The sequence below is a fragment of the Sinocyclocheilus anshuiensis genome, unplaced genomic scaffold, assembly GCF_001515605.1.
Source record: "Sinocyclocheilus anshuiensis isolate Anshui unplaced genomic scaffold, SAMN03320099.WGS_v1.1 scaffold274, whole genome shotgun sequence".
Lineage (NCBI taxonomy): Eukaryota > Metazoa > Chordata > Actinopteri > Cypriniformes > Cyprinidae > Sinocyclocheilus > Sinocyclocheilus anshuiensis.
This window is the reverse complement of record NW_015547698.1, coordinates 1,520,357-1,531,655: the sequence shown is the minus strand read 5'-3', so window position 1 is coordinate 1,531,655 and position 11,299 is coordinate 1,520,357. Positions and strand designations below refer to the sequence as shown.

At 39.2% G+C, this 11,299-nt stretch overlaps 2 protein-coding genes across 5 annotated transcripts in view; both read left to right on the top strand.

Annotated features, from left to right (window-relative positions):
• Window positions 1-1,637: 1,637 nt before the first annotated feature.
• LOC107703807 (protrudin-like) overlaps window positions 1,638-11,299 on the top strand; it is a 28,078-nt gene continuing 18,416 nt past the window's right edge. For 3 of the 4 annotated variants that reach the window (XM_016506551.1, XM_016506550.1, XM_016506552.1), the window contains exon 1: window positions 1,638-1,699. The gene's annotated coding sequence lies outside the window, so the exon portion shown is untranslated. The remainder of the gene's footprint in view (window positions 1,700-11,299) is intronic. The other variant, XM_016506553.1, reaches the window with a different exon arrangement.
• Window positions 5,760-8,968, top strand: LOC107703703 (protein NLRC3-like). The gene is made up of 3 exons (XM_016506417.1): window positions 5,760-5,764; window positions 5,885-7,312; window positions 8,803-8,968. The coding sequence occupies exons 1-3, from the start codon at window positions 5,760-5,762 to the stop codon at window positions 8,942-8,944; spliced, it is 1,575 nt and encodes a 524-aa protein (XP_016361903.1). The 3' UTR covers window positions 8,945-8,968.

Genomic DNA, 11,299 nt, shown 5'->3' with positions numbered 1-11,299 from the left:
CGCTCTGACTCGTAACTTACTGTACCGCGCTGACCAATGAGAAGCCTGGAAAAGACGATTGAGCCCGCCTCCAAGCCCCTTCCAGCCAATCACATCTCTCCATTATGTGGGTCGGGTGAATTGGATGTGTGTAATGCTGCGTCCCAATGTGCCTACTTATACTACGCTCTTAGAGTGTGCACTCTTTTGGTGAAGAAAAAGTACACACTTTTGAGTGTGTAGTAGAAGAGTAGGCAAGCTTTGGGACATACTATCACTTCACACAACTGCGTCTTTAACTCTAGTACAGTACCAAACCGTACAAACTACTTTTTTACAGTCTATGGTACAAAAGCTTCGCACATCCATTTTTGTTGTTTTCACATTAGTCTTCTGTTGTTTTTATTGCCATTCTCTCTTAGAGACGTTATCAAAAGCCATGGCCCACACAGTCAGTTGTGCACGAGAATATAACCCTTTGGGCTATTGATGGGGTCTCTCTTCATCAACAGCATGATGCATGCTGCTGAGACTGTTCTCCTACTCATAAGAAATCATTTTGCGTCCGCCCCATTTCCCTGACATTTTTCAGTTCACCTGAGGTGGTGTCCATTGTCCAGTATCAAAGTCCATTATAAAACCCATCGGCCTGTGTTGCCATTTTATGAAAGCAGAAACGTCTTAACGTTAATATCAAAGTGTTGAGTTTCGTTCATTTAGACTTTCTTGATGGAACATAATAGAGAGCTGCTTTATGAAGAGCTGGCCACATTTCCACAGAAGTGAGTGTTACAAAAACAGTACGAAACAACATAGTTTATGTAGCTAATCGCTTACATTTAAATTTTGTGTTTTTCTACCCCACTCTATTAAATTTAGGACCAATGTGATTTGCTAATTTTACATCATTTGTTATGGTTTAAAGTAGACTAGTAGACTTGGTCTTGCATTCAGAAGAAACTAGAAAATACATAGATAGTTGGTGTTAATTAAGCGATGTCATTTTGTGACAATCTTCTTTTTAAAAGCAGTAGTTTGATTTTTGTATATTTAGATATTTCGCTTCTGAACGGGAGTTTATCACGTGGTTCAGATATTTAGTTTTCTCTTACGTATTTAACAGCACAATATAAAACTGCCTTTATAGTTGTTGTTGTTTTTGGGGCAAACTACAGGAATACTTACTGTAAATATTAATGTCGTCCAGTGCAATGATAATTACTAGTTAAGGCCATTATTTGCAATTTTTGCTCTTACATTCAACCTCAAAACCTGAGCTGTGTAAAAGTGTTGACAATTTGTTTTGAAAGTCTTGGGTGATTAATATTAATATTAATATTAATCAAATAATATTGGTGATTTTACCAAGGCACCAGGAAGCTGTGCGCTACCACCACAATATGCATCCTCATATTTAAAATGTGGTCTTTTAAGTGAAGAATTAAAAGTTGGTAAAATATTATTTTTATGCACAAATGGCACCATTTTGTGATTTCCCGAGAATGACTTATGGTAGATCAATTCATTTAGCATAAATATTCAGTTAATCAGCAATCAGTCATTATCACAGTGTCTGATTCTGACTTTCCGTCATGTTTGGTTTCAGTTCAGTCCAGATGCAAAGATCGAAGTCATCTGAAGCCAGCTGTGTGTCTGTGATGAGTGACCAGTCACTAGACCCTCCACATAACTTTAGAGGACACTCTGATCTTAGGTCTAGGTAAACACTGTACTAAACATTTATTGGTTCTTCATAAGGTCTGTGATCAAATTAAAAATGATTATTTATCTTGGTTGTAAAATTACAAATTACTAAAGTCGTGAATATAAGTGTGTGTGTGTGTGTGTGTGTGTGTGTGTGTGTGTGTGTGTGTGTGTGTGTGTGAATTATTCACTTGTCATGTTCATCTTCAATGCACAGACTAGACCCTCCAGCACCCAGCTGTGTGTCCATGAAGAGTGACTGGTCAATGGATCCTCCATGTAACTTAAGTGGACACACTGATCCTGGCTTTAGGTAAATGCTGTACACATCATCTGTGTTTACATAAAGAAAGAATTGTTCATTATTAATGCTGTAAAGTGCCTATATGCAATGCATTTCAGAAGGTATTTACTCCAAAAATCTGGTATAACAACACTGATATGTGGATATGCACTTGCTGTAAAGTCTTAATGGAGTAATTCAGTCACCTGAATCAGTTCATTACAAAAGTCATCAATATAAGAATTGTATATATTATTATAACTCTTATATTGTCGTTATATTACATTCACTTGTTGTGTCCATCATTAATGCACAGACTCCACCCACCAGAACTCAGCTGTGTGTCCATGAAGAATGACCAGTCACTAGATCCTCCTCATAACTTTAGTGAACACACTGATCTTGGGTCTAGGTAAATACTCTACTAATCCATTCCTTTTATTACATCTGTGTTTAGACGAAGAAAGAATTGTTCATCGTTAATGCTGTAAAGGGTCTAAAGTGGCTGTATGGAACAGATTTCAGAAGATGTTAATTAAAAGATAGAAGACGTTTTATTTATATTGCGCAATTCGTGCCTTTCCACAAATTCAAAGTCTTTTAACAAAAGATACATTGAAGTACATTTAAAGGAAACAACACAAAATAAACACAAAAGCACCAAGTACAATTTATCAAATACATTTCAAACAAATACGTTTTAGCAGAGACTTGAAAGTAGATAGAGAAAAGTTACTATGAAGAGAAGGGGTAGTGAGTTCCAGATCTTGGGAGCACTAACACAAAATGTTCTGCCACCTATAGACAGTCGAAATCTGGCAATAGACAAAAGGCCAAGTTCAGACGATCTAAGAGGCTGAGTGGGCAAGTATGGGTGAAGTAAGTCCAGATACAGAGGCACAAGACCATGTAAAGCCTTAAATTTGAGCAGAAGTGCCATAAAATTAATGCGTGATGCAACAGGTAACCAGTGAAGATCATGTAGAAGGGAAGTAATGTGAGCGCTGCGCCTGGTCGAGGTGAGCACTAGCAGCTGCACTTTATGCATAATGTAACAATATAATGTGTTTCTTTGGTAAGACAGGGAGCCAATGCAGTGTTGACAGAACCAAGCTAATATGGACATACTTCTTGGTTTTATTAAGCTCTCTAGCTGCTACATTTTGGACCAGTTGGAGTTTGTTTATTAAGCCTTCGGGGCAACCTCCTAGTAATGCATAGCCATAATCTAGCCTTGAGGTTAAATGCATAAATGAACTTTTCTGAATTTGACATTGAGAGATATATATCGTAATTTAGAGGTATTTTTAAGATGGAAAAACATGGTTTTACAAATGCTAGAAATGTGACTTTCAAATGACAAATTGCTGTCAGATAACACACTCAGGTTCTTGACTGACAATGAAGTCAATTTATATCAACTATGAATTCCATTAATTTTGTGAATTGGTATCTTTCGTTGGAAACATTGAGCATCATCAGCGTAACAGTGAGACACCATGTTTCTTAATAATATCTCCCAACAGGGTGAAAAGCAATGGTCCTAGTACTGAGACTTGTGGTACTCCATATTGAACTTGTGATTGATATGACACCTCTTCATTTACTGCTGCAAATTGATAATGGTCAGAATAAGTACAATTTGAGTCATGTCAATACAATTCCATTAATGCCAATGTAATTTTTGAGCCTATCCAAGAGAATGTTGTGGTTGATAGTATCAAAGGCAGCACTGAGGTCCAGTAACACTAATAGAGAGATGCAAACATGATCAGATGATAAGAGCAAGTTATTTGTAACTCTGATGAATGCAGTTTCAGTACAATGAAATGACCTAAACCTTGACTGGAATTCCTCGCAGATGCCAGTTCTTTCCCAAAAGGAAAATAGTAGTGAAGATACTACTTTTTCTAGTATTTTTGATAGGAAATGGAGATTTGAAATCAATCTGTGGTTTACATAATTCTCTAGAACCAAGTTGTTTTTTTTATAAAAGAGGCTTATTAACAGCCAGCTTGAAATTTTTTGGGACATATCCTAATGAGTTAAAATTATTAAAAAGTTTCTTACTACTTCCAGAAACATCACTTTTAATAGTTTGGTAGTTATAGGGTCTTACATATGTTGATTTAGATGATTTAACAAGTTTAGACATTTCTGTTCCCATTGCACGGAATGATAAAAAAAAAAAAAAAAGTCAATCTGTTTTATTATTTGTATTTTTGAGTGTCAGGAGCAGCAGGAAGAGACCCAAATGCAGAGTGAGTGAATCAAAGATTTATTGAAAACACACAAGTTCACAAAGCACACGGGTAGACAATCTTGAGGCAGCTCCAACCAGCAGGAAGAGAACTATGCCCCAAGAGATAGACAGTCTGGAGAACAGTCTCAGTTGTTGGCCGAACCAGGCAGAAGAATGGGGAGAAGACCAGAGCAGAGAACAGCAGAGCGTGCCAGCAGAGTGAAGGGACCCAAAGCAGGCCAGTATCAGATTAGGTTCTCAGCACCAGGCTTGGTTGGCGGACTGCTTTGGGGAACCAACAGACAGGGAGTCTCAGGCTGGGAGAGCAGGACTGGAGGGAACACACAGCACAAACACACAACAGGACCAACAAGACGCAAGTCAAGACCACAAAGCAACACTACTCAGCACAACACAAGGAGAAACAGCATGATATAATAAAAAGGAAAAAAAAAAAGAAAGAAAAAAGTAAAATAAAAAAGTAAATATCTTGTAAGTTTAGACTAATAAATAACTAAAGTATAAAATCCAAGCAATAGCGAGAACACAAGACTAGAAACAAGACTGATGATTAACTAAGAAAACATTACAAGTAAATAAGTAAGAAAACTGAAGATAAAAACCAAAAACAAAGGAGAGAAATCAAGAGCAAAAACTACAGCAAGGATACACAATCACAGTAACAGAGCAAGACTGGAATATACTGTAGAGCAGCAAACCAATAACTGTCTCTCTATGGCACAAGACTAACCAGCAAGCATAAGAGGAACAAACAGCACAATATAAAGAGAGGAAAGCACACAGGGCCAGGTGAGCACAATTAAAGAAACGAGAACAAGAAAAGGGCTAAACAAGAGGGCGTGACCAAGGGAAGAAAAGAGGTGGGACCAAAGGGACACATGGCAGACACAAACAAAGACAAAGCAATGTGTTCAGGCGCAAGACACAAAAAAAAAAAAACATTAAACAAAGGCAATGCAGACAAAGCTGCCAGGGCAGAACCCTGACAGTCGAGATCCTGTAACCCATGTTTATTCTTCCCTTTTTATAGTTTTGTGTTGGTTTTGGTTGTTTGTGTGTATTGTGAGTGTTGTATTTGGAGCATAGGGTCAGGATCTGGGGTCTGTTATTTGGACCTCGCTTAATACATCTACGATGATTTGACAAATGTCAGATTTTCTAATTGTGAGAACTGATCTCTGGCTAATTTGGTTCTTCTTTGGGATTTGGTTCTTTCGTTCTTATGTGCATTTAAAGGGCAGATATATGGCGTCAGGATTGTAATAGGCAAATGAAATGTTAAGGTTATAATAGATAAATGAAATGTTATATAATATGCATGTACACCATATTCTAATAATTTATTGTTTTAATCTTACAGCCATGACCCTCAACATGCTGAAGCCCTCAAGACATTTAGATCAAATGTGAGGGAAAAGTTTGAGTGTCTTTATGAGGGAACAGCAAAGCAGGGAACCCCAACACTCCTGAATGAGATCTACACAGAGCTCTACATCACAGAGAGTGAAAGTGGAGAGATCAATAATGAGCATGAGGTGAGACAGATTGAGACACAATCCAGGAGAGCAGCAACAGAGGACACAGCCATCAAATGCAACGACATCTTTAGAGCTTTACCTGGACAAGACAAACCCATCAGAGCTGTGCTGACAAAGGGAGTCGGCTGAAGGGAAAGAGAATCAGGATGTCCAGCTCATATTTCCACTTTCTTTCAGAGAGCTCAACTTGATGAAGGATGAAAAACTCAGTCTTTTAGATCTTCTGCATGTTTTATTTCCTGAAACCAAAGAAATGAAAATATCAAGTGATGAATGTAAAGTGTTGTTCATCTTTGATGGTCTGGACGAGTGTCGTCTTCCCATAAACTTTGACAGCAGTGAGACTCTACAGGATGCGACCAAAGAGACGTCAGTGCACATGCTGCTGATGAACCTCATTGTGGGAAATCTGCTTCCCTCTGCTCTCATCTGGATCACCTCCAGACCAGCAGCAGCCGATCTCATTCCCTCTGAGTGTGTCCATCGAGTGACAGAGGTACGAGGCTTCAGTGACCCACAGAAGGAGGAATACTTCAGGAAGAGAATCAGTGATCAGAGTCTGACCGAGAGAATCATCTCACACCTGAAGTCATCAAGGAGCCTCTTCATCATGTGCCACATCCCAGTGTTCTGCTGGATCTCAGCCACTGTTCTAGAGAAGATGCTGTGTGAAGCAGAGAGAAGAGAGATTCCCAAGACTCTCACTCAAATGTACACACACTTCCTGATCATTCAGACCAACATCAAACATGAGAAGGACTATGAGAAGAATGTGAAGGATGAAGACATGATCCTCAATCTGGGGAAACTGGCTTTCCAGCAGCTTGTGAAAGGCAACCTGATCTTCTATGAGCAAGACCTGAGCGAGTGTGGCATTGATGAGACTGAAGCATCAGTGTACTCAGGATTGTGCACTCAGATCTTCAGAGAGGAGTTGGGCTTGTATCAGGGGAAAGTCTTCTGCTTTGTTCATCTGAATGTGCTGCTTTCATTCCTGCTGGACAAGAGGGATGTGCTCAATGAAAACCTCAGCTTAAAACATGAACGTGAGTGTCGCACGATATCTGACCTGCATCAGAGAGCCGTGGACGAGGCTTTACAGAGTAAGAATAGACATCTGGACCTTTTCCTCCGATTTCTTCTGGGTCTCTCGCTGAAGTCCAATCAGACGCTCCTGAAAGGTCTTCTGATACATGTTGGAAACATTTCGTACGGAAAAAAGAAAATTGCTGCGTACATTAAAACAGAAATAACAGCGAATCCCTCACCAGAGAAATACATCAATCTGTTCCACTGTTTAAATGAACTGGGTGATCATTCTCTCGTGAGTGAAATCCAGAAGTATCTCAGATCTGGAGATCTTTCAAGCACCAGATTGTCCTCATCACAGTGGTCAGCTGTTGTCTTTGTTTTGTTGACCTCAGAGCAGTCAGATAAGTTTGATTTGAGTAAATACGTCAGCCGCGAGTACAACCAAAACCACATGTCACCTGATGACGTTCTTCTGAAGCTCTTGCCTGTAGTTGAAGCCACCAGATCAGCTCAGTAAGTAGCACTGACTGTAATTTTCAGATGTGTGTGAATTGTAAGTGCTTCTCTATTCTTTATCGTCAATGGTAGTGTTAATTTAACCTGATTTTTTTTTTGATACAAGACACTTGGGTGTCTCTTCCTTTCCACATTAACAGTGAACTTGAGATTAAGATGCTAATTTAAAAGCTTGATATTAGAATGTCTGTCACTGTAAATGTCTGTGAAACCTCATCCATTGGTCTTCCAGTAAGACTATCTCTAAACTTCTAATATATAGTAAACTTTTGTATATTATGCAAAATCTGGCATTTGTGCTAGCTTGATTTTGTTTAAACCACTTTTGATTGATTTACCCAATAAAAGAGCCCTATTTGAGGTGTTTACATGATTTTACACATTGATTAGGCATTAATTCCGCAAGTATAAAATGTGCAAACTATTTGTATCGATTGACAGACACAGTACAGATAAAACATGGCAAACACAAATACCAGCAAACAAATAAAAACATTCTAGAAAATGATTATAAAAGATCAGTCAAAAAAAAATGTAAAGACGGAACATTCACTACAAAAATGTTTTAAATGTGGCGAATATTGAAAATTCTGTTTGCATTAGACATTGTAGAATTATTATTTTGTTTTTGCTTTGTGACACTGCACATTTGAATTGTATGGTTGTTGCAACCACTGTAATCACTGTGATTGTTGATGGAGCCCAATGTTAAACTGATCTTTGTGTCTTGAGCGAAGAGAGTGAAGAGTGTGTCGTTGATCTGCAGGGTGAGTAATCCTGCGTCACAGATGAAGGTTGTGCTGCTCTGTGTTCAGATCTGAGGTCAAACTCCTCACACCTGAGAGAACTGGATCTGACACTGAATACTCTAGGAGACGCTGATCTCTGAAGGACTGAAGGATCCTCACTGTAGACTGGAGAAACTGATGTAAGATCATACATTAATCTCAGCCGAAATGATTAGATATATTACACCAAGTGTGTGTGATCATAATGTTGTTCAGATCACAGTGTTTTACATTAACACACAATAAAACAAAAGTACACAAAAACTAATAAAAACATGAAACCCGCACGGATTACATTTTATAATGTCTCTGTGTTTGTGTCATTGTTCTGAAGGTTGAGATATTGTGATATCACAGATGAAGGTTGTGCTGCTCTGGCCTCAGTGCTGAGATCAAACTCCTCACACCTGAGAGAACTGAATCTGACTGGGAATAAACTAGGAGATATAAGGGTGAAGCTGCTCTCTGATGGACTGAAGGATCCTCACTGTAGACTGGAGATACTAAAGTAAGATCATACATTAATCTCAATTGACACAATTATATGTTATATCAAGGATCTGTCATCATAATGTTGTTCAGATCACAGTGATTTGCATTAACACAAAAGTAAACAAAAACTAATAAAAACATGAAACCCTCACAGATTTGGGATTTAATATCATAGCCTCTCTGTGTTTGTGTCATTGTTTTCTGCAGGTTGAGGGATTGTGGCGTCACAGCTGAAGGTTGTGCTGCTCTGGCTTCAGCTCTGAGATCAAACCCCTCACACCTGAGAGAACTGGATCTGTTTGGGAATAAACTGAGACGGTCGAGTGTGAAGCTGCTCTCTGCTTTATAAGTTGATCCACATTATAAACTGGTGATGCTGTTGTAAGTAATGATTCGTGTATCATATAATAATAATAGGTTTTTTTTTTTTTTTCATCAAATATATAATCAGCAGAATAATCAGTTTTCAAAATAATCATTAGATCCAGCCCTAAGGTGAGCTGTAGTTTTTGTAATTTTTTTTCTGTCATTCAGACAGTTTCACTCTGTCTAAATAGGCAATTAATGGCCAGAATCAGCTGTGGTGGATGAAGAGAGCATTTATATTACAGTGTGGAAGAATTATTACTGTATATTTTCTGCAGGTTGTGTCACTGCAATATTGGAGATGAAGGTTGTGCTGCTCTGGCTTCAGCTCTGAGATCAAACCCCTCACACCTGAGAGAACTGGATCTGTTTGGGAATAAACTGAGACGGTCGAGTGTGAAGCTGCTCTCTGCTTTATAAGTTGATCCACATTATAAACTGGTGATGCTGTTGTAAGTAATGATTCGTGTATCATATAATAATGTAATTTGTACTAACAGTCCCCTGTACGGTACAGATATGTGTCAGTAGTAATGCTCCATAATGCATCTGTTACTGTGTGTTTCATTTTGTACTGATAGGTATTAAATGATGGTGAACATGGGATCACGACAGACTCATTACGGCCAACAGAATCAACAGAACTGATGTCACAGTGAACAAGTGCTGATGTGTGTGCGGTTTATGGGACATATTTTACTAGTTGGGCTACTAAGGTAATTTCATATTAGACCTATTACTGATATCAGCTGAGTTTAGAGTAAAATCCGATACAACTTTTTATTAATATCAGAGAACAATTATGTAAATGTTATGCTGTATAAAATTATATCAATTAATTTGACATAAAAAATTATGTACATGTAGTAATATGATGTAAAAGTAAAATTAATGTTTAGGTTATATTTCATTTCATTCTCTTAAGACCATTGTTTACTGTAAAACACTGCCTCATACCCTATTTTTATGTTTTAATTATATTGTGTGTTTTGTAAATATCAAATCAATGCATTGTTTTATGGGAATGAATCAACAGGATGGTTTTCACACTCAAACTCTCTGATCTACATATTATTAACTGAAATCAGCTAAACCTGTAATAAGGACTGTAAAAAGATGGACTAATGAAGCAGAGTGGGATTTACAAGCCTGCTTCGACTGCACTGATTGGAGTGTTTTTGAAGCGAGAGACTGTAACTTCATACATCAGTTTCTGTGAGGATATGTGCATCCCCACCAGGACATTCTTATCATTCAATAACGATATACCGTTTACCGTTTACTGGGAAACTCAAACAGCTTTGTCATGCCAAAGAGGATGCTTGCAGAAGTGGGGATAAAATCTTGTACAACCAGGCCAGAAACAGACTGACAAAGGAGATCAGAGTGGCTAAAAAAACCTACTCTGAAAAGCTGAAAAACCAGTTTTCATCCAAGGACCCGGCGACAGTCTGGACCGTCCTGAGGAGCATCACCAAGTACAAGACACCACCCCCGCAGTCTGTGGAGATTCTGGAGAATCAACAACTGGCTGACGATCTGAATGTGTTTTACTGCTGATTCAAAAAGCCCCCCGGCCACACACCTGCTCTGATCTTTTACTGGGAAACTCAAACAGCTTCGTCATGCCAAAGAGGATGCTTACAGAAGTGGGGATAAAATCTTGTACAACCAGGCCAGAAACAGACTGACAAAGGAGATCAGAGTGGCTAAAAAAACCTACTCTGAAAAGCTGAAAAACCAGTTTTCATCCAAGGACCCGGCGACAGTCTGGACCGTCCTGAGGAGCATCACCAAGTACAAGACACCACCCCCGCAGTCTGTGGAGATTCTGGAGAATCAACAACTGGCTGACGATCTGAATGTGTTTTACTGCTGATTCAAAAAGCCCCCCGGCCACACACCTGCTCTGATCTGCACTTCAGACATTCACCTACCCCCCCTGCAACCCCCCTCCCTCCCTCTCCTCTCCAACCATTCAACCTGCGCTTAAGGTCTGTGTAGAGGATGTGGACCGGGTCTTCAGGAAGCAGAAGACTGGGAAAGCTTCAGGCCCACATGGTGTTTCACCTGCCTGTCTAAAAGTCTGTGCTGACCAACTGTCCCCCATCTTTACACAGCTCTTCAACAGATCACTGGAGCTGTGTGAAGTTCCCTGCTGCTTCAAAAGCTCCATCATCATTCCGGTCCACAAAAAGCCCAAAATCACTGGACTTAATGATTATAGACCTGTCGCTCTCTGTGGTCATGAAGTCATTTGAGCGGCTGGTCCTGGCCTACCTGAAGGACATCACTGGACCCTTGCTGCATCCTCTTCCGTTTGCCTACAGAGCAGGTC